The sequence below is a fragment of the Mandrillus leucophaeus genome, unplaced genomic scaffold, assembly GCF_000951045.1.
Source record: "Mandrillus leucophaeus isolate KB7577 unplaced genomic scaffold, Mleu.le_1.0 Scaffold86, whole genome shotgun sequence".
NCBI classification, from domain to species: Eukaryota; Metazoa; Chordata; class Mammalia; order Primates; family Cercopithecidae; genus Mandrillus; species Mandrillus leucophaeus.
In genome coordinates, this window is record NW_012109363.1 from 4553590 (window position 1) to 4577395 (window position 23806).

Genomic DNA, 23806 nt, shown 5'->3' on the forward strand with positions numbered 1-23806 from the left:
GGGGTTCTTTTTTCCTGGAAAGATGTAGTTCCCTCATCAGTAGAGTGAGAGTAAGAAGTAAATCTACTTAAAAAAACATCCAGCTTCCGTCAAGTGTAATTTACATACCATAAAATCCACCCATTTTAAGCATATAATTTAATGATTTTTAGTAAATTTACAGAGTTGTGTAAATATCACCACAACCCAGTTTTAGGATGTTTTCACCTCCCCAAGAAGCTCCTTAGGGCCTTTTGTGGTCAATCACCATTCCCTCCTCACAGCCCCAGGCAACCAATAATCTCCTATACTGCCTTTCATAGATTTGCTTAATTCTAGACATTTTGAATAAATGGTATCATAAACTACGTGGTCTTTTGCATCTGGCTGCTTTCCTTTAGTGTAATGTTTTGAGGTTCATTCACATTGTAGTATGTATCTATATTCCATTTCTTTTCATTGCTGCATAGTATTCCATTGCATGGATATACCATACTTCATGTATCCTTCCATCAGTTAATACATTATTTCCATTTTTTTGGGCTATTGTGAATAATCCTACTGTACTAGATTTCAGTGGCTGCTGTGACAAATTATACACTTGATGTCTTAAGACAGTAGGGGTTTATTCTCTCACAGTTCTGGAGATGGGAGTTAGGGAGTCAAGGTACAAACAGGGCTGTGCTCCCTCTGGAGACCCTCAGGGAGATTCCATTCCTTGCTTCTTCCAGCTTCTGGTGGATGCTGGCCTTTGCTGACTTGCGGTCACGTCAGTTCAATCTCAACCTCCATCTACATGTCAGCTTCTCTCCAGTGTGTCCTCTCAGCTCTCTCTCTTTCTCTCTTGTAAAGATATATGTGATTGCATTTTTTAAGGCCACCGTGATAATTCAGGGAAGACAACTCCTCTCAAAATTCTTGTCACTGGCCATTAGAAAAATGCAAATAAAAACCACAGTGAGATACCATCTCACACCAGTTAGAATGATGATCATTAAAAAATCAGGAGGCCAGGTGTGGTGGCTCACACCTGTAATCGCAGCACTTTGGGAGGCTGAGGTGGATCACGAGGTCAGGAGATCGAGACCATCCTAGCTAACACCGTGAGACCCCCATCTCTACTAAAAATACAAAAAAAAATTAGCCAGGCGTGGTGGTGGGCACCTGTAGTACCAGCTACTGGGGAGGCTGAGGCAGGAGAATGGTGTGAACCCGGGAGGTGGGGGTTGCAGTGAGCCGAGATTGTGCCACTGCACTCCAGCCTGGGCAACAGAGAGAGACTCTGTCTCAAAAAAAAAAAAAAAAAAAGTCAGGAAACAACAGATGCTGGAGAGGATGTGGAGAAATAGAAATGTTTTTACACTGTTGGTGGGAGTGTAAATTAGTTCAACTATTGTGGAAGACAGTGTGGCGATTCCTCAAGGATCTAGAACCAGAAATACCATTTGATCCAGCAATCCCATTATTGGGTATATACCCAAAGGATTATAAATCATGCTACTATAAAGACACATGCACATGTATGTTTATTGCAGCACTATTCACAATAGCAAAGACTTGGAACCAACCCAAATGCCCATCAATGATAGACTGAATAAAGAAGATGTAACACATATACACCATGGAACACTATGCAGCCATAAAAAAGGATGAGTTCATGTCCTTTGCAGGGACATGGATGAAGCTGGAAACCATCATTCTCAGCAAAGTAACACAGGAACAGAAAATCAAACACCACATGTTCTCACTCATAAGTGGGAATTGAACAATGAGAACACAGGGACACAGGGAGGGGAACATCACACACTGGGGCCTGTCAGGGGTTGGGGGCCTAGGGGAGGGATAGCATTAGGACAAATACCTAATGTAGATGATGGGTTGATAGGTTCAGCAAACCATCATGGCACGTGTATACCTACGTAACAAACCTGCACGTTCTGCACGTGTATCCCAGAGCTTAAAGTATAATTAAAAAAAAAAAAAATCCTTAACTTAATCAACTCTTTTGCCTTACAGGGTAACATACACAGGTTCCAGGGATTTGATGTGGATTTATTTTGCGGGGGGCACCTTTACAGCCCACCACCACAGCTCTGAACATTCACATGAGGTTCTTATGTAGACACATGGCTTCATTTGTCTTTGTAGGTACCTAGGAATGGATTGCTAGGACCTATGGTAAATTTATGTTTAACTTTTGAGAAGTTGTCCAACTGTTTTCAGAAGGGGCTGTACCATTTTACATTCCTACCAGCAATGCAGGAGAGTTCTAGTTTCTCCACATTCTTGCCATTTGTCTGCCTTTTCTTTTTTCTTGATCACAGTCATTCTAGTGGGTGTGGAGTGGTATTTCACTGTGGTTTTAATTGGTATTTCCCCATGACTAATAGTGTCGAACATCTCTTCATGTGCCTGTTAGCTATTCATACATACTTTTTGGCAGAATATCTGTTCAAAGCTCTGGCCTGTCTTAAAATTGGGTTGTCTTCTTTTTTTGAGTTATGAGTTAGTCTGTCGTTTTTCACAACCTGGCGCAGCCATTGCCAGTTCTAAGGACTGTGGTGGCTGAGGTCACCTTGACTAGGAAGTGCTGCGGTAAACCCAGTTGCCCAGGGTGCCTTGGGCTGGGGCCAGGCACCGTCCCTGCACCGTGCCCTGTGTCAGTTTGTCACTGGAGGGTGGATGGGCCTCACAGGTGGCCTTTTGCCATCAGATACTGTGTTATGGAAGCCGGGACATGGCTTGCCTGTGTCCTGGAGATCATTAGTTCCGTGTTCTTGCAGGCTGGCTGTTGTCTGATGAACAAGGGCACTGACCAACAGAATCCCACAATGTATTCTCATTGTAACCTGATTGTTTCTTTCCTAACACTTATCACAACTTTAACTAGTTATTTCTGTGATTATATATTTGATATCTTTCTTCCTTCCACTAGACTGTTAAGTTCCTTGGGGACGGGGCCATGTTGATGTGATATGCCCCTCTATCACTGGTCTCTAACACAGTTCGTGATATGTAGCAGGCAATTGATCAATATTTGTTGGATGGGGGAAATGAGGATCCATTCTCTGCTTTACAATGGTTAATTCACATGAAATTATTAAATAGAGAGTTGTTTGTTGACCGAATTGTTCACTAACCCCTGCATGTATCTTTAGTGACATGTATTCTTTTTTTTTTTTTCCCCGAGATGGAGTCTCATTTTATCGCCCAGGCTGGAGTGCAGTGGCGTGATCTCGGCTCCCTGCAATCTCTGCTACCCAGGTTCAAGCAATTCTCCTGCCTCAGCCTCCCAAGTAGCTGGGATTATAGGCGTCTGCCACCACGCCCAGCTGATTTTTGTATTTTTAGTAGAGATGGGGTTTCACCATCTTGGCCAGGCTGGTCTTGAACTCCTGACCTCGTGATCCACCCACCTCGCCCTCCCAAAATGCTGAGATTATAGGCGTGAGCCACTGCGCCTGGCCAAGTGACATGCATTCTAATTTGCCTTTTTTATTTCTCATTTCCAGCGATCTATAACTACAATGCTTCTCAAGATGTGGAGCTCTCCTTGCAGATTGGCGACACAGTTCACATCCTGGAGATGTACGAGGGTAAGTCTGGCTGGCCTTTTGCCAGACGAGGGCAGGGGAAAAACAATGTGAGTTACTTATTAAAAAGGCACTTTGAGTAAACATCAACATGCTTGACTTCCTGAAACAGTGCTAGTAAAAATTCAGGAAGTACTTGGGTGACACAATTTTGAACAGAGTGATTTCAAAACCGCCAGCTGAATACATGAGCACAAACCTGCACAGACACCAGAGTGAAAGCTCATGCATATGTGAAGGGCGCTGGTGTGACCAGGCCACTTGGGCACAGAAGGATCAGCAACACAGCTGGCTCGCGAGGAGACACTTGGGACGTTGGGCTGGCAGTAGCTCAAAGGAAGCACTGCTGATTAAGGGTCTGTTTCTATTCAGCACTAAATGTTCCCAGGTTGGGGGAGAAATGAGGGAGAGTCTTTCTGGTGTTGCTGAGATTCTTTTAGAAAATTAGGTCAGGACTGCAGCAGGTCCAGAAAGCCTGATTGTATATTTCCTTCAACTAGGTCAGACTAGGGCCGTGGTTCCGTTAACCTGTTAGAGGGCTGCGGGGTAGTACTTAGGACTGCCTATTTGTCTGCAAAGCACTGGTCATGTCCGTACCCACTCCACTGCAGGCTTCCAACTTCAGCTCAGGTTCTCTAAATCCTAGAAGTCTTCCTCTATATAGCCACATTTTTAATCCAAACCTCCAGAGCACAACAAAAGCATAGCCAGGCCACTGAAGTTGAGGACCAAACCAAGAACAACTTCTATGGTCCAGTTATTCTCTCAGAAGGTTAGGGTACAAATGAGGTGGAAGTTAGGCAGATTTGACAGGGACCATGCATTTTCCAGGTGTAGCCCCCATGTAAACCCCTGTGATGGTGAAATGGCAGAGATGGTCCGCTAGAACCCCATGCAGGTTCCTAGGGTGGAACAGGATGACACAGGATGAGAAAGAGGAGATGGGAAGGCAGGAGGAAAGGAAGCAGGATTTGGCCATAGAAGAGCTAAATTATCTGCCTGGTTGCATGGAAGACTCTGCTATTACTGCTGCCTCCCTTCAGGTTTTGGCAGAGAGCTGGGATTTCACATTATCCTTTTCCCTTCCACACAGCTCAGTGTAATCGTGTAGCTCCCAGGGGCAGAGAAAAGACAGAGAGGGCTGTGTGAACTCCTCCCTTTCTCTCTCTACTGCTTATTCTCACCGTCTCAGGCCCAGCCAAGCATCAGTTCAAAGTCTCCAAGACACTAGGGCAGTAACCTTATCTTTTCCAGAATCCTTTGCTTATGGAAACCACAGCTCTTCCAATCTTATCAGCTCATACCTCTTTTGTCAGGAGGCCAGGTCAATTCACTTTGTCTAGCCTCAATGGATGCACATTTTCCTGTTGTGCGGGTAAAAAGCGTGTGTTCGGTTTTTCTAACTCTTCCATGTGGGCTTGGAAAGAATGTATATTTAAGGATCACTGGGTGCAAAGTTCTTTTTTTTTTCTTGAGACAGAATCTCACTCTGTCATCCAGGCTGGAGGCAGTGGCACGATCTCAGCTCACTGCAACCTCTGCCTCCCGGGTTCAAGCGGTTATCATGCCTCAGCTTCCTGAGTAGCTGAGATTACAGGCGTACGTCATCACACCTCGCTAATTTTTGTATTTTTAGTAGAGATGGGGTTTCACCATGTTGGCCAGGCTGGTCTTGAACTCCCGAGCTCAGGTGATAGCCCCATCTTGACCTCCCCAAGTGCTGGGATTACAGGTGTGAACCACCATGCCTGGAGGCAAAGTTCTATATATGATAATTAGGTTCTAATTTCTGAGTCATTTTTCAGGTTTGCTGTATGCTAACTTTTTTTTCTGCTTTTTCTGTTATTGATAAAACTGTGTTAACTCTTCCACCATGATTGTAGTTTGTGTGTCTTTACAGTGATGTCAGCTGTTTGCTTTATGTATTCTGAGACTTGTTTTTAGGTGCCTGCTATTTTAGAATTGTTGTGTTAAACAGTTCTAACTTTTAATTCCTATTTATTAAACCTTTACCATTGTCTTAATCGGTAGTAACATACTATGTCTTACTCTGTGTTGTGTAAAATTGCAGCCAACTCACTGGCAAGTCCCAGGGCTTCAATTTTTGTCCTCCTGGCTCCACAAGGCCATTAAAAATGCTGCTCAGCTTCTCAGCCACTCAGGAATCCTTTCTTTCTTTGTATTGTTTTGTTACGTGTTTTGGAGACAGAGTCCCGCTCTGTCCCCCAGGCTGGAGTGCAGTAGCTCAATCTCGGCTCACTGCAAGCTCCGCCTCCTGAGTTCAAGTGATTGTCTTGCATAAGCCTCCCAAGTAGCTGGGATTACAGGCACCCGCCACCACACAGGGCTAAGTTTTGTATTTTTAGTAGAGACGGGGTTTCCCCATGTTGGCCAGGCTGGTCTCCTGGCCAGCTCCTGACCTCAGGTGATCCGCCCGCCTGCGCCTCCCAAAGCGTTGGGATTATAGGCGTGAACCACCGCACCTGGCCAGGAATTCTTTCTTTTCTTTTTTTTTTTTGAGACGGAGTCTCGCTCTGTCGCCCAGGCTGGAGTGCAGTGGCCGGATCTCGGCTCACTGCAAGCTCCGCCTCCCAGGTTTACGCCGTTCTCCTGCCTCAGCCTCCCGAGTAGCTGGGACTACAGGCGCCCGCCACCTCGCTGGCCAATATTTTGTATTTTTTAGTAGAGACGGGGTTTCACCATGTTAGCCAGGATGGTCTTGATCTCCTGACCTTGTGATCCGCCCGTCTCGGCCTCCCAAAGTGCTGGGATTACAGGCTTGAGCCACCGTGCCCGGCCAGGAATTCTTTCTTCAATCAGCAGATGGATGCCCCAAGCAGAAAGCAGGCCCAGATGCTGGGCTGGTCTTTTTAGGTTTTGGTCTTTTTCAGATTTTGACCTGGTAATTCTTCACTGCCGTGTTAGTTCGTGTGTGTGTGGGGGGGGCGGGGGCGGGGGAGCGGTGTATGTATTTATTTGTGTGTGTTGTTTTGTCAAGCTTTTCTAATTGTCCTACAGAGTGTGGGAGGGAAGAATGGCGACTTGGTCTGAAATTAAGTAGGTAATGTCTTTTGTTTTTTGGGTTTTTTTTCTTTGAGACAGGGCCTTGCTCTGTCACCCTAGCTGGAGTACAGTGGTGTGATCAAAACTCACTGCAGCCTTGAGCTCCTGGGCCCAAGCTATCCTCTTGCCTCAGCCTCCCAAGTAGCTGGGATTATAGGCATGTGCCACCATGCCCAGTTAACGAGGTCTCACCAAGTTGCTTAGGCTGATCTCAAACTCCTGGCCTCAAATGATCCTCCTGCCTCAGCCTTCCAAAGTGTTGGGATTATAGGCATGAGCCATAGCACCTGGCCCAGAATTTCTTCAAATTCTTTTTTCACTTTTATATGACCTCAGGATATTTCTAAGAAATAGTTAATTGAAGCACTTTGTCCTATTAGGGTTCATATCAATAGTAATTTTAAGGATGAAGGTGGTGGCTCACTCCTGTAATCTCAGCACTTTGGTAGGCTGAGATGGGAGGATCCCGTGAGGCCTGGAGTTCAAGACCAACCTGGACAAAATGGTGAGACCCTGTCTCTACAAAAAATTTAAAAATGAGCCAAGCGTGGTGGCATGCACCTATGGTTTCAGCTACTTGGAAGGCTAAGGTGGGAGGATTGCTTGACCCTGGGAGGCAGAGGCTGTAGTGAGCTGACCATACCACTGCACTCCAGCCTGGGCAACAGAGTGAGACCCTGTCTCAAAAAGAAAAAAAGAAAGTATTTTTAAGCGTGCTGACTGTTTACGCTTTACCGAGAGTTCTCCAGTTGGTCAATGAACATTCCTCAAGACAGCATCTGTGTGGACCAAGCTAAGGGGGTCACTGAGCTTAGTTGAATATAAATATAAACACATTTACATTCATTTCAAATACCATGCACTTGAGTCCAAACAGTCCAAAACCCACAGTGCTTCTAGTATATTACAGCTCACACTATGATATGCTTGTAGGATGTGCTGACCCATTTGACAGTCACACAAAAATGGTTAATTTCCTCAGTTACGATGGTCCAGATGCTGTAGTCCTGCCAGCAAGAAACTGCTCTTCTTAATTGCTACCATAACATTTTTGCTGCATCAGCCATAGAACTTTTTCCTCTCAAAGGATGTCAGTGCCTGTTTTTTAAAAGTAAGCACATGTTAAGGTGTGAAGGGGAGGGAGACTGAGAACACTCGAGTCTGCATCGTGAGCTTACCAAGTTCATTAACCACCAAGTGGCAGGTCAGCTTGACAGAGAGATTACTATATTGGATTATGTTTTTCAATAATGTTTATTTTCTGGGATTACTTTTTAAAATCGTGCCTACCTTGCCAGATGCCCCGTGATAGGTCCTTGTATCTGCTAAGCACTTAGAGTTCTTGGCTGGATTCTCAAATTCCTTTATTATTTAAGGCAGCTCGAGGCAAGGGCAGGAAAGTACTTTGCAAACATGAAATGCGATGGGAATGCTGAGTAATCACTTGTCTCCTACCCCTCCTCTCCTCGTCCCTCTTAACTTTAGAAAAATAAACAAAATGAAAACATCAGCAGTCCTGCCGGGCAGAACTGAAGGGTGACACTGGCACTGTATTGTGGCCCTGGGATTTGTGTCTTCCAGCTTCCTGTCAGAGCTGACTTTGGGGCGCTCCCTCTGCACCCTGCCCCACCCTGCCCTCCAGATGTCTGCATACCAGATCTGTGTGTGTTTTTCCAGCGTGGACATGAATCCACCCAGACATGAAAATTTTTTTCTGCCCACCGCCCAGGACAGAATACTATTTTTGATTCTCCTTTTTCTCTTTCCTGCTGTGTAGTTGGATGAAAAATTTCAGAAAGTATTGGCTCATTGAAGGCAAAGCTTGCTCCTCCTTCATCTGCAGAGCCTGTGCCTCCCTAGCTCCTGGTATACGGCGGGTGCTCAGCAACTATCTATTGAATGATGAAGATAAAATAGGAGACCAAGGCAAGCTGGTGTAGAGAGTAAGGGGGTCAGGGGTCACCTCCACAAAACCCTGAATATTACAAGGCAGAGATGCTGTTCCTTCTCTGTGAGGGAAATACAGGGGATGCTAATGTTTTTCGGTCCTCTGCGACTATAGGAGGATTTAGTCATTGCTGAAGTTTTTGTTTTTATTTTATCTATTTATCTTTTTTTTAGAGACAGGGTCTTGCTGTCCCCCAGGCTGGAATGCAGTGGCATGATAATAGCTCACTCTAGCCTTGACCTCGGGCTCAAGGGATGCTCCTGCTTCAGCCTCTTGAGTAGCTGAGACTACTGTTACATGCCACCATGCCCAGCTAATGTTTTTATGAAGCCTTGCTGTGTTGCTCCAGCTGGTCTGGAACTCCTGGCCTTTAGTGATCCTTCCACCTCAGCCTCCCAGAGTGCAGGGATTACAGACGTGAGCCATCGTGCCTGGCCTTGTGGGTTTTTTCGTTTGTTTTTAAACGACAGTTTTCTTGAAATGTAATTCAAATACCACTCAATTTACTTATTTAAAGTATACAATTCGATGGATATTTACTAAGTTCACTGTGCAGAGGGTTGGGCAAATATCACTATTTACTTTCAGAACACTTTCATCATCCCGTAAAGAAGCTCTGTACCCATTGGTAGTCATGCCTCCCCTGGCTCTAGGCAGCTTCAAATTCATTTCATATAAGTGGAATCACACAATATGTGGTCTTCTGTGACTGGCTGCCTTCATTTAGCATCAGGACGTCATCTTTCTCGCTCGCTCTCTCTTTTTTTTTTTTTTTTTTTTAAAGAGACAGGGTCTTGCTCTGTTGCTCAGACTGGAGTGCAGTGGCATGATCACAGCTCACTGTAGCCTTGACCTCCTGGTCTCAAGGAATCCTCCTACTCCAGCCTCCCAGGTAGCCGGGACTACAGGTGCACACCGCTATACCCAGCTAAATTTTTATTCTTTGTAGAGACAGGGTCTCACTATGTTGCTGAGGTTGGTCTCGAAATCCTGGGCTCAGGCGGTTCTCCTGCCTTGGCCTCCCAAGGGCCAAGTGTCCCAAAGTGTTGGGATTACAGGCATGAGCCACTGCACCCGGCCCAACTTTATCTCTTTTCATTGCTGAGTAATAACGTATTGTGTAGGTATATTATATTTTATTCATTCATCAGTTGATGGACATTTGGGTTGTTTAGATGTTTCAGCTACTGTGAATAATGCTGCTGCGAACATTTGCATGCAAGTTTTTATGTGGACATATGTTTTCATCTGTCTTGGGTAGGTACCTAGGAGTGGAATTGCTGGATCATAGGGTAACTCAATGTTTAATCTTTTGAGGAACTGTCAGACTGATTGAGCTTTGGCTCCAAAACAAGTGACCAGAGTCCAGATGAGCGAGCTTCTATCCATTATCTTTTCTCACTCATTTGACTCTCTGGCCTTGCCCCTGAACTTCTTTTGTTACTAAATGAAGGAAAGAAGCAGAACTGACTGAGAAGCTATCTACTGCTCATCCATTACAGGTCTCCAGGAATTATTTGTCTTCAGAGAGTTTATCAGGAAACAGAATTCCTTAAGGACTGAAGCAAGCGTTCTTGCCTTTCTTCGTCTTTGGCACTGGCCTGCCCACAGTCATTTCTGTGTCTTTGCTTCTTTTACTGTGGAATGTATTTGGCAGCGAGGTAGCTGTTTATTACTGTGAACATTCCTTTCCACCCCAGATCCATGGCAGAAAGTGCACTGACTTCTGGAGATGCCCGGCCATGAGGTCATTTATTCATTCAACGTTATTTGCTGAGCACCGAGTATGTGACAAGTACATGTATTGAGCATGAGAGATGTTCTGGGTACTCTGTGGTCTCTTGAGTGACAAAATGCAAGTTCCTGCTCTCGTAGGGTTTACATTGGAGGGATAGGCAAAAACAAGCAAACAAAGTAAGTAAACAAAACAATTCAGACATGTGCTTACAAATGCTATAGGGAGAAGAGGGCAATACTGCAGAGGCCAGAGGTGGAGGGCAGCGATGGAGAGGGAGAAGGAAGACTACTGTAGGTTAGATGCTTTCGTCCTTGTCTAGGTTGACGGTCCCTGGGCAAGACATTGCAGCTGTCTTTGTGACAAGGACATTTCATCTAAATTGGAGTCACTTTTTGAGTAGAGCGTGATCAAATGTAAGTGCTTTGAAAAGTGCGTAGTACCTTGTACGTGTCAGGTTTCAGCATCCTGTTACCATGGAGCTCCCCTCTCCTGTGATTAACCTCGCTCCAGTCACAAGTGGTTTTAGGCCTGGGGTCTGAGGTTCCTCTAGTGCTGGTTTCCTGGGTTTAATTCATATCCATCGATTAACTCTTCTTCTGCTCCATAAACCACTCACAAGCTCGTGAGAAAGGGTGACTGGTGTGCTGGTGTTAGCAGTGATTTCTGAGGTAAATGCAACACAATTGACTGCTGTTGGAACAAACACAATGGGATGTCTCAAAGGTGAGCTGAGCTGTACAGAGGCAGGCACAGCACACAGTTTTATATTATTTCAGGGCAATTTGTAAAGACTCAAAGGATAGCACAAGTGCTTGGACTGGAACCAGAGGACATAGGCAAGCCTGAAAAGTTAAAAGAAACAAAAAGAAGTGTTTGTATATGTACAGGAGTTCCCCAGAATACCCATGTTATTTCTTCTGTATAGAAGGAGGCCAGTTTTTGAATGAATTCTAATCAAAAAATCTACTCCCCTCTAATATGAAAAGGAGTAAAAATGGATTAAGACTTGAGCTGTATGTGTTTTAAATCTCATCTTTGTAAAGCAGACCTTTGTGAGGAGGGACAGCGGGCAGAGTTACGACAGGTAAGTAACATGTCAATGAATTTTGTCTGCATGTTTGCTAAAACTTTCTAACAGAGATATAAAAAAGAAGAGAGTGGGCCAGGCGCGGTGGCTCACGCCTGCAATCCCAGTACTTTAGGAGGCTGAGGCGGGCAGATCACATGAGGCCAGGAGTTTCAGACCAGTCTGGCCAACGTGGCAGAACCCTGTCTCTAATAAATGCTCATCATCACTGGCCATCAGAGAAATGCAAATCAAAACCACAATGAGATACCATCTCATACCAGTTAGAATGGCGATCATTAAAACATCAGGAAACAATAGTTGCTGGAGAGGATGTGGAGAAATAGGAACACTTTTACACTGTTGGTGGGACTGAAAACTAGTTCAACCATTGTGGAAGACAGTGTGGCAATTCCTCAAGGATCTAGAAGTGAAAATACCATTTGACCCAATCATCCCTTTACTGGGTATATACCCAAAGGATTATAAATCATGCTGCTATAAGACACATGCACACGTAGGTTTATTGTGGCACTATTCACAATAGCAAAGACTTGGAACCAACCCAGATGTCCATCAGTGATAGACTGGATTAAGAAAGTGTGGCACATGTACACCGTGGAATACTGTGCAGCCATAAAAAAGGATGAGTTCATGTCTTTTGTAGGTACATGAATGAAGCTTGAAACCATCATTTTGAGCAAACTGTCGCAAGGATAGAAAACCAAACACTGCATGTTCTCACTCATAGGTGGGAACTGAACAATGAGAACACTTAGACACAGGGTGGGGAATATCACACACTGGGGCCTGTCATGGGGTGGGGGAAATGGTGAGGGATAGCAAAAAAAGAGAAAAAGATTAAAAAATTAGCGGGCGTGGTGGTGTACACTGGTAATCCCAGCTACTTAGGAGACTGAGGCACAAGAATTTCTTGAACCCGGAGGGCAGAGGTTGCAGTGAGCTGAGATCATGCCATTGCACTCCAACCTGGGCGACACAGCAAGACTTACCTCAAAAAAAAAGAGGCTTAATAATCATGCTTTAGAGATGTGGTAGTAGGAACCCTGCATTGGATTATGAGACAGTATGGTATCTAACGTTTTGAGAATGTCTGGTGGTCATATTCAGCTATACTCTATGACAATTAATTTTGTAACACTGAAATCTCTTTAGTGTTCCTCCTTTCTACTTGGTTATTCTCTACTTGGTCATCCATGCACAGTGGTTAGAAGTGAAGAGAGAGACAAAAGATTCAAAATTGCTGTTAAAAATCAATTCTTAATAGAACGTGTAAAAGTTTACTGGATATAAGCTTCAATAGGGGCATCCAAGGTATTTGTAACTTTCATTTACTTTTGTTACCCACTAATTAAAATAATTGAAAGTTTATTGTAATTCAAAATCTATACAGTCGCCATGATCTAGGTACAGATACACTGCCTTTCACATACATAAATGGCAGTGAGCCTAACAGCTTAGATTTTATGACACTGCGTGCAAACATTTTGGCATTAGCCTGGAAAGCAGATAAGGCCATGTGGCATTTTGTTGAGTGTGCTTGGTCACTTCCCACATCTGTTTGACCTTTACCTTAAGTACAGCTTGTTAGCTACTACTGCTGGTGACATATGTTCCTGAGATGTGTTTTTCAAAAGATATGTGTGGCAGCAGGAGGGTGTTTACCAGAGAAATTAATTAAAAGGAGTGTCAGTGAAAAGTCTTATCCAGACTTAATCTTTAAAAAAAGGGAATGCCTTCTCCTATTTTTCCTTTTCAGGTATGTTTCAATACGCTTCTAAAATTCCATCTTTATTTATTTTATTGAGACAGAGTGTCACTCTGTCTCCCAGGCTGGAGTGCAGTGATACAATCTTGCTCACTACAACCTCTGCCTCCTGGGTTCAAGCGATTTTCATGCCTCAGCCACCTGAGCAGCTGGGATTACAGGCACACGTCACCACACCCAGCTAATTTTTAGTAGAGACATGGTTTTGTCATATTGGCTAGGCTGGCCTCAAACTCCTGGCCTCATGTGATCTGCCCACTTTGGCCTCCCAGAGTGCTGGGATTGCAGGCATGAACCACCATGACCAACCCTAAAATTCCATCTTTAAAAATATGCATGATTCAGGTATAGGCATATATGGAATTTTCTACTGTAGAGTTCAGAACTGTTTCCTGAGTGGTATCTTCATTTAGTTATTCTGGCATGACTAAGTACTTGGAATTACCTATTTGGGCAGCTCCCATGCACCTAAGGAGGCCAACACAGTGAAAGCAAAGATGCTTTTGGGAGTACTCTGGAGGAATGTTCCCAGGAGCTTTTAGCATTGCACAGATTTTGGACTGCAACAGATCTTGGTTGGATCAAGGGGTTGAAATGGGAGCAGAGTCCTTCCATCCCATGCACACACATACCCGCTCACAGCTGACTTCACACCCCGCTTGCTGGACCATTCACATTATTTGGTGCATAACCTTTATTTTTTAAAAAATGTGTTAGGTTATCTCCACATAACATCACTGTTGGGCTGGCTAAGCCTCAGTTAAGGATTACTGTAAGGGGAAAGCCTTAGAGGAAGGTTTAAAATTGATTGAGGGCAAATGATCATAAGATATTTCTCCTCTTGCTTATATCTGGAAAAAAATGTTAAATATATGCCTCTGTTTTGTCTGTAGTAATATAAGAGTCATATCTTTAAAAGCATATATTAATGAAAGAATTCAGAATACTAAAGAAATGGAAGCCGTTCCATGTTCATGGGTAGGGAGACTCAATGTCAAAGTGTCAGTTCTTCTGAAGTTGATTTATAGATTCAATGCAATCCCAATTAAAATCTCAGACAGTTATTTTGTTGGTACTGACAGATAGAGTCTAAAGTTATGTGGAGAGGCAAAGGACTCAGAACAACCAACATGAAGTTGAAGAACAAAGTTGGAGGACTGATACTACCTGATTTCACAACTTACTATAAAGCTGTAGTAATCAAAACTGTGGTTTTGGCAGAACACTAGACAAACAGATCTCTGAACAGAATAGAGAGCTCACAAATAGACCCACACAAATATAGTCAGCTGACCTTTGACAAAGGAACAAAGGCAATACAATAGAGAAAAGATAGTCTTTTTAACAAATCGTGCTGGAACAACCTGACAACTACACGCTGAAATAAGAATTTAGACACAGACCTTTCACCCTTGACAAAAAATAAGTCAAAATGAATTCTAGACCTAAATGTAAAATCTAAAGGTATAAAACTCTTAGAATATAATAACATGGAGAAATATAAATGACTTTGGATATGGGGGTAACTTTTAGATATAACACTGAAGACACAGTTATATGAAAGAAATAAGTGATAAACTGGACTTTATTAAAATTTAAAACTTATGCTCTGCAAAAGATAATGTCAAGAGAATGAGAAGTTAAGCCACAGTTTGGGAGAAAATCTTTGTAAAAGAGAAATTTGAGGCCGGGCACGGTGGCTCACGCCTGTAATCCAAGCACTTTGGGAGGCCGAGGCGGGTGGATCATGAGGTCAAGAGATAGAGACCGTCCTGGCCAGCATGGTGAAACCCCATATCTACTAAAAGTACCAAAACTTATCCAGGCGTGGTGGCAGGCGCCTATAGTCCCAGCTACTTGGGAGGCTGAGGCAGGAGAATTGCTTGAACCCAGGAGGCGAAGGTTACAGTGAGCCGAGATCGCGCCACTGCACTCCAGCCTGGCAACAAAGTGAGACTCCCTCTCAAAAAAAAAAAAAAAAAAGACATTTGATAAAGGACTATTATCTAAAACATGTAAAGAGCTTTAAAACCCAACAATAAGAAAACAACCCACTTAAAACATGGGCAAAGACCTTCAGAGAAACCTCACCAAGGAAGATATATATCCACATGACATGTAAGTTGTGAAAAGATATTCAGCATCATATATCATTAGTGAATTGAAAATTAAAGCAATGAGATACTACTATGCACCTATTAAAACGGCCAAACTCCAGAACACTGACCACACCAGATGCTGACAAGGATGTGGAGCAACAGGAACTCTCATTCATTGCTGATGGGAATGTAAAATGGTACAGCCACTTTGGGAGACAGTTTGTTAGCGTCTTAGAAAGCTAAACACACTCTTATCACACGATGCAGCGATTTCTGTCCTTAGAATTTACTCAAAGGAGTTGAAAACTTATACCCACACAAAAGCATGCACATAGATGTTTGCAGCAGCTTTATTCATAATTGCCAAAATGTGGGAGTAAACAAGATGTCCTTCAGTAGGTGAATGGATAAACAAAGCGGTGCATCCAGACAATGGAATATTATTCAGCGCTAAAAGGAAATGAGTTGTCAAGCCATGAAAAGACATAGCTATGCATGTTACTAAGTAAAAAGAGTCAATCCATATGACTCCAGCTATATGACATTCTGGATAAGGAAAAACTATGGAGATGGTAAAAAGATTCGTGGTTGCAAGGGGTTAGAGGGAAGGAGGGATGAACAGGTAGAGCACAGAGAATTTTTAGGGCAGTAAATCTACTCTGTATGATACTGTAATGGTGGAATCATGTCATTATACATTTGTCCATACCCACAGAACGTACAACACCAACGGTGGACCCCAATGTAACCTATGGACTTTGGGTGATAATAATGTGTCACTGTAGGTTTGATTGTAACAAATGTACCACTCTGGTGGGGTATGTTGATAGCAGGGATGTCTTGTCAGGATACAAGAGGTATATGATAACTTTCTGTACCTTCTGCTCAGTTTTGCTGTGGACCTAAAATTAAAGGCTACTAAAAAATTTTAAGCATATAAGGAGACTTTTGTGTCATAAATATTAATTCTGTGCTTCAGTACACCCATTCTGTTTCACCCGTGGAGCTGAATGATTCAACAGAAATGGTCATAATAGCAGGAAACAGACTGCCTAAAAAACTTGTGTTTTATTGAGGGGTCTTAGAAACCCATGAAAACTTCACTTCTCTTCCTTGCCTCATCTCTGTGTATAATTCAGGCTACAAGTAAGAATGGACAAGGCAACACAGGAAGGTTTCTTGTTAAAGAAAGATTCTTAGTCTTACAATTATGTTCTGTGTATCTGTTCCTAATGTTTGTCAGGCAACCAAGAATATTAAATATGTGTGTGTGTGTGTTTAATTTTGGCGTAGGAATATAGGATTTTAAACAACTGTATCTGTCAATTTGGTTAATCTTCTAAATGGTAGGAACAATGAGTATTACGTTACTAACCTTGAATACTTGTTTAGTTTTCACCAATGCCAGTTTAAGAATCTGTGACAGTCTGGGCGCAATGGCTCAAGCCTGTAATCCCAACACTTTGGGAGGCTGAGGCGAATGGATCACTTGAGGTTAGGAGTTCAAGACCAGTCTGACCAACATGGCGAAAACTCCTCTCTACTAAAAATACAAAAATTAGCTAGGCATGGTGGCATGTGCCTGTAATCCTAGCTACTCGGGAGACTGAGGCAAGAGAATCACATGAACCTGGGAGGCAGAGGTTGCAGTGAGCCAGTATCGCACCACTGCTCTGCAGCCTGGTCGACAGAGCGAATCTCCATCTCAAAAAAAAAAAAAAAAAAAAAAAAGAATCTGTTATAGTTAGAATGGAAAGATACAAAGGGTGAAATTTTTTTTCCTTAGTGTCACTTTCATTGCTGACACTAAGTGTTTAATCAGGCCTTAGATAACCAATTTTGGTAACTTTTGAGTTCGGCCCCATTTGGTCTCTGCCAGGGCCCTGGTTACTCAGTGCCATGTTTCTCGATGATTCTAGCCACAGTCTTAGGGTTTTCCTATCCCTCAAATTGTTTCTTCTTGGCTTTTTTTTTTGAGTCCTCTTTCGTTTAAAGTCATCTTTTCTACCATTTTCTTGGAGTAGGGAAGTTATGTTGGAAAATAAAATTATGTCTTCATATCAGGTACTACAGACTGGATACCCCTAGCATGGTATCCTAGCTGTTTTGTGTGTCTCAGCTTTGGTTGTTGGCGGTAATTTAAGTAGTTGAGAGAGGTTCTACTCTTTTTGAGGAGCACAAACACATTCTTCAAAAAGTAAGTAACAAAGAACTCCAAATAGAGCCCCCCACAGTCAGCAGCACGGGAACCAGAAGACAGCCCTAAGCACTGCAGATGATCTCTGAACTGTGCCATTGGGTGCCTTCCATGTCTGACATTTTACATCCCCGTCTATGCCAGACATCAAGCTAAGGCCTTCCATGTACTGCCTCTCAGTTCTTACAATCCTGGGAGACCAGAGTTATTGATGCTCTTTCAATCAATGTGGAGATTTAGGTTAAGAAACTTGAAGAAATCCACACAGCTATTAAATGGCAGAGCTGTGATTCCCACCGGGGTCCTGTGTAATCCTAGTATATTGTTCTTTCCACAAGATGCAGCCCTTCCGCAAATGACGTTTACACTTTGGACATGGCATAAAGTTTTCCAAAGGGGATACGGTTGTTTTGCTTTTGAAACAGCCACCTGAAAAGTTCAGCCGCATCCCAAATGTGTCTGTATTGCAGTGAGCTCTTCCTGAACTTAGCTCCCCTCCGCGGCTCTTAGCACACAAACCTGCCACTTTTACCCAGCGCTCTCCTCACTGTCCTGGAGAGGGATCAGGGATTGGGGTTATACTGTCAAACTCCTCGAGGTCCCATCGCCTCTAGCATCACTCTTTATAAAAAGTGGACCTCATCTTGGTTGGTTAATTGTACCTCTTTCTTGTTCGTCTTTCAAACTCATCCTGATGATAACAAAAGCAACGTTAAGAGTGAGTTGCAGCAAATTCATGGCTCGTCCTGATCAAACCGCATGCTACCTCCTGTCATCTCAGCTTTCTTGACTGGTTGGATAAGTTAGAAAAATGCATCACAGAAGAGGAAAGTCAGACTTTTAGCAAGAGGGACTAACCGCTGGCGAGATTACTTTGCTTTAAAAAGGAAAGAAAGAAAAGCCGCGTCCAGAAAATATAAAGGGAATTGGCCAACAAGTGGATGATGTTGTCCAGGATACAGGAAGTGGTGTTTCCTTCCTCTCACTGAGCTTCCAGGGCTCTGTGAAGGCACAGAGGGAGGTTTCCTTGTTTTGCAGTGGAAATTTGGATATATCATCTCTCTATTTTTCTGACCGTGATTTGGTCCTCCTCCTCGCCCCTCGCTGCCTGGACCAGGTCTCTCTGCTTGTCTCAGAAGGTATTTGCTGGTTGCAAATAGAAATCTCTGCCATCACCCTCTATTATAGGCAACCAGAAGAAACTTTCTTGGTATTCTTTGCTACAGATATTATGGGGTAACAAGATTAAAAATATTGTAATGTTTTTGTGGAAGGAAACTTAAGAGATTGAAACCGTAAGAACTTAAAATTGACAATGGAAAAAATGGAGTTCCCCGGAGCTGGTTGTTTTGGAATTAGGATGGAGAACCAGGCCTTTTGGTGTCAGACAAGTTCTCTTTATAAAGAAGCAGTGGCTCTTCTATTCTGGACATTCTGGCCTCATGGGCAGGGTACTTTAACCCTGCCTGTCTCTACCCACCGGGCATGGGATCCCAGGAGAACAAAGAAGTGTCACTCAGACCCTGCTGCCCAAGTGTGTCTTGTGGGTGCAGGTTTCATTGCATATTCCTTACAGCAGTCTATTCTACACCTAGCCAGTGGCTCAAGAACACCCGCCTTTCTCATTGTTATATTCATCAGATGTTTACTCAGTGCCTGCTGCATGCCAGGCGCTGCGAAGGACAGTTCCCTGTTTTGATCATTAAAAATGTTAAATAGACCAGGCACGGTGGCTCACGCCTGTAATCCCAGCACTTTGGGAGGCTGAGGTGAGTGGATCACTTGAGGTCGAGAGTTCAAGACCAGCCTGGCCAATATGGTGAAATCCTGTCTCTACTAAAAATACAAAAATTAGCTGGGCATGGTGGTGCATGCCTGTAATCCCAGCTACTTGGGATGCTGAGGCAGGAGAATTGCATGAGCCTGGGGAGCGGAGGTTGCAGTGAGCCGAAATTGTGCCACTGTACTCCAGTGTGGGCAGCAGAGCGAGACTCTGCCTCAAAGAATGAATAAATGAATCAATGAATGAATGAATAAATAAAGTCAGAAGCCTTATCTCCTGCTTTTTCACTTAGATGGTGTGCCTATGCGTGTGTGTTTTAGACTGATAAAATTCCATGGCGAAGCCCACCTGACCTGAGTGGCGGTGCACTGAGAAAGTGTCCTGTCTACTGTGCCCCAGCAGGGCCATGGGCCAGCTTGGTATAAGGGAAAGCAATGAGCTGGCAGGTAGGAGGCTTGTGTTTGTATCCCCAGCTTAGGTGGTAAGTGCCTGTGAGATATGGGACAAGCTTTTTCAGTTCCTTAACTATGTTTTCTTTATTTAATTTATTTATTTACTTTTTATTTTATTTTTTAAGAGGCAGTCTTGCTCTATTGCCTAGGCTGGAACACAGTGGCACCATCATGGCTTACTGCAGCCTCAACCTCTTGAGCTCAAGTGATCCTCCTGCCTCAGCCTGCTGAGTAGTTGGGACTACAGGCATGCACCACCATCCCTGGCTGATTTAAAATTTTTTTTTTTTTTTAAGAGAAAAGGTCTCACTGTGTTGCCCAGGCTGGTCTTGAACTCCTGACTTCAAGCGATCCTCCTGCCTTGGCCTCCCAAAGTGTTGGGATTACAGGTGTGAGCCCCGCACCTGCCCTCCTTTGCTTTAAGTAAGGTTGTTATTTTTCAGTGATTTCTGAGTTCCCTCCAATATCTGACGATCTCAAATCCACAAAATTGAGCTCAGATAATTAACCTGGAAAACTCATTTGTCTCACCAAGAAGTATAAAAGAATAGAATCATCTTTTACCATCTTTGCATCCCTTGACTTTCTGCCTTTGAACTTGTTTTCAAAAGCCCCAGTGAGATGCATGTGGAGTGTGGACATCGTGAGACCTGAGGCTCGGGAAGGCGGTGAGTGTGCTGCTCACAGGCAGAGGTGCAGCCACTATCTGTCTGTAAGGAAGGATTTTAGACCCAGCCCTTTGTCTGTCCTGTGATGAGTTTGCACCCAGCTGTTTCTGCTCACTGGCTTCCCAAGAGACAGCCAGCTTTTATTGGAAGGACAACTCTGGGTATGGGAGGACAGGCTATGCCCATGGAAACCTGACAAGTTTACCTGGCCTACAGGGGATGGAGCCTTTGACCTTGGCCCCATTAACTGTGTTTTATCCAGCAACCTACCAGACCAGCAATACTTAAGGGAAAAACAACAGGATTTAGCACCTGCTCCTTCTCTGGGACCACCGCCCCCCTTACCCCCACCCCCGGCAAACACACACACACACACACACAATACAGGTGTATAGAGACATAGCTCCTTGTCTCCTTCATAATTGCCTTTAATTCCTAAGAGGTTAAAAATAATTTGTTCATCTGTTATGTGTGTACGTGGGATAAAACTAATTTGTCTTGTGATCAGAAAGTAGGGAGAGATTTTATAAAACACTCCATAATTCCAGCATCTAAATGATGCTTTCCTTGTTGGGAAATCATGAGTACCTCTCAGTAATTGCTTCTGAGTTTTCAGCATATTCATGACTTTCTCTTTTGTGTGCCAGAGTCTACAGGCATTACCATTAAAAGTCCTTTTGTATTTAGTTATTTGTTTACAGATATGTTGCCTTCCTCTTTGAAGACAATGTCTGGCACACTGGTGTTCAATAAGTGTTTTCATGTATAATGAATGAATGGACCACTTTAGTAATGTAAGTCCTCAGCCTAAATGCACATCCTCAGAGAGAGACAATTTTCTTGCCTGCCTCCCTCCCTCCATCCCTCCCGTCCTTCCTTCGTTCCTTCCTTCCTTCGTTCCTTCCTTCCTTTCTCTCTCTCTCTCTCTCACTCTCTGTCTCTCTTTTTGTCCTTCTGTCTTTCTTGACAGGATCTCACTCTGTTGCCCAGGCTAGAGTGCAGTGGTGCAATCATAGCTGACTGCAGCCTCCAACTTCTGGGCTCAAGGGATCCTCTGACCTTGGCTTCCCTAGTAGCTAGGACTATGAGTGTGCGCCACCTCACCTGGCTAGTTATTTTATTTTTAGTTTTTTGTAGAGTCAGGGTTTTGGCTATGTTGCCCAGGCTGGTCTCCCACCTCAGCCTCCCAAAGTGCTGGAATTATAGATGTGAGCCACCACGCCCAGAGAGAATTTTCTAACCATGTTTTCTAAAGTAGCTTCATTCTCAGGAGTTGGCCTTTCCCAGGTTAGCCTCTTTTATTCCTTTGTAACTTTTAGCCCTATATGAAATTACTTTTCTTGTTTATATGCTTGTGTGTTTACACATATATTTTTTTCTTTCCATTATTAAGTAAGATTTAGGACATGGAGACATTGAGTACCCTGCTTTCCTAACATCTGTAACTAATTGTTCACTGGAGAAATGAATCTCCAATCTGCAGTTGAACTTCTGGAAATAGCAAAACTTGTTCAGAATGAATTTTGGAGCATGCAGTAGTAATTAAGATGAATAATGTCTTTGGGAAGACATAATACCACGTAAAGTAATGGAGAAATAGTTCTGTGCTTTTTCACACATGACTCAAACTTGTTTCAGAGACATTTCCAAACAAAAATATTCAATCATATTTCAGCAATGCAATTCTGTGTTACTTTGAGGTGGTTACTTTATAGACTAATATTCACTTGACAGTGTCAATTTTTACATTTAAAAAAATTGCAGTAAAATTTATATGCAACACAGTGCACTCATCTTAGGTTTACAGTTCAGTGTGTTTTATGAAATGAATGCAGCTTGTATACCTAAACATTCCGATCAAGATAAAACACATTTCCCTCACCCCAGAAAATTCCTTGGTGTCTTTATCCACGCGGTTCCCATCCTCAGTAAACAGCCGCCAATCTGGTTTAGATCACTGCGAGTTAGTTTTACCTGTGAGTCAGTGTCATATCAGTGGAATTAGATACGTCTTTTGTGTTTGGTCTCTTTCACTTATTGTAATGGTTTTTAGGTTCATCCATGATGTTGCACATCCATAGTTTATTCCTGTGTATTGCCAAATATAAATATATTACATATTATATATGATAGTAAATAATATAGTATGTACATATAACAATGTTTGTTGATACTCCCATTGATGTACATTTCTTTTTTATTTTTTTTATTTTTTATTTTATTTTATTTTGTTTTTGAGACGGAGTCTCGCTCTGTTGTCCGGGCTGGAGTGCAGTGGCCAGATCTCAGCTCACTGCAAGCTCCGCCTCCCGGGTTTATGCCATTCTCCTGCCTCAGCCTCCCGAGTAGCTGGGACTACAGGCGCCCGCCACCTCGCCCGGCTAGTTTTTTGTATTTTGTAGTAGAGACGGGGTTTCACCGTGTTAGCTAGGATGGTCTCGATCTCCTGACCTCGTGATCCACCCGTCTCGGCCTCCCAAAGTGCTGGGATTACAGGCTTGAGCCACCGCGCCCGGCTGATGTACATTTCGATGGGTTCCAGCTTTTGACTGTTAAAAATAAAGCATTCGTAAACATTCTTATAAAGCATCAGAGTGAGGATGTGGCCAGGTCATAGGATAAGTGTAAGTTTAACTTTATAAGAAACCACCAGCAATGGAAGCGAGTTCCAATTGCTCCATCTCCTTACCAGTGATTGGCGCAGTCAATCTTTTTACCTTTAGCCATTCCAGTGGGTGGGTAGTATCTCACTGTGTCTTTTTTTTAGAGTTATAATTTGCATGGAGTAAAATTCACCCTTTTTAGTGTAAAATTCTGCAGGTTTTGACAAATACATGCAATCATGAAACACAACCATGGTCAAGCTACAAAGCCATTCTGTCAGACCCGAAGTTCTCCCGTGTCCCTTTTCAGTCATCCCCATGCCACCCTGAGTACTTGGCAACTACTCATCCGTTTTCTATCCCTATAATTTTGCCTTTGCCTAGTTCTGGCCTACCAGGATTTATCAGCTGTATATTTTTTAAATTTTATCAGTCATATATGTTTATAAATTTAAACATCATAACCATTTCTACAAGGTTTATAATGAAAAACAGGAGACCCTTTTTAACTCCTCTCAAATTCTGAGGAGTTTCAGCTTTTTCAGAATTCTTTCAACTCTTTCAGCCAATTTTGTGGCATAAATCTCTTCATTTCTAAATTCATTTCTTACTGTGGAAGATAAGGATTTCACTCTTCTGTATGCCCCACCATACAGATACCTATTAATCCCTCTTAGAAAAGTAAATATAGATATAATTTTTTTTTTTTTTTTTTTTGAGACCGAGTCTCACTCTATCTCCCAGGCTGGAGTGCAGCAGCATGATCTCAGCTCACTGCAACCCCTACCTCCAGGTTCAAGCGATTCTCCTGCCTCTGCCTCCTGAGTT

The 23806-nt window shown here is 43.2% G+C and overlaps 1 protein-coding gene across 1 annotated transcript in view; it reads left to right on the forward strand.

Moving 5' to 3' along the window:
* Positions 1-3497: 3497 nt before the first annotated feature.
* Positions 3498-23806, forward strand: part of DOCK5 (dedicator of cytokinesis 5) — a 175423-nt gene continuing 155114 nt past the window's right edge. Inside the window, exon 1 of the mRNA XM_011968854.1 lies at positions 3498-3575. Within this exon, the coding sequence (XP_011824244.1) occupies positions 3566-3575 (10 nt within the window). The 5' untranslated portion in view covers positions 3498-3565. The remainder of the gene's footprint in view (positions 3576-23806) is intronic.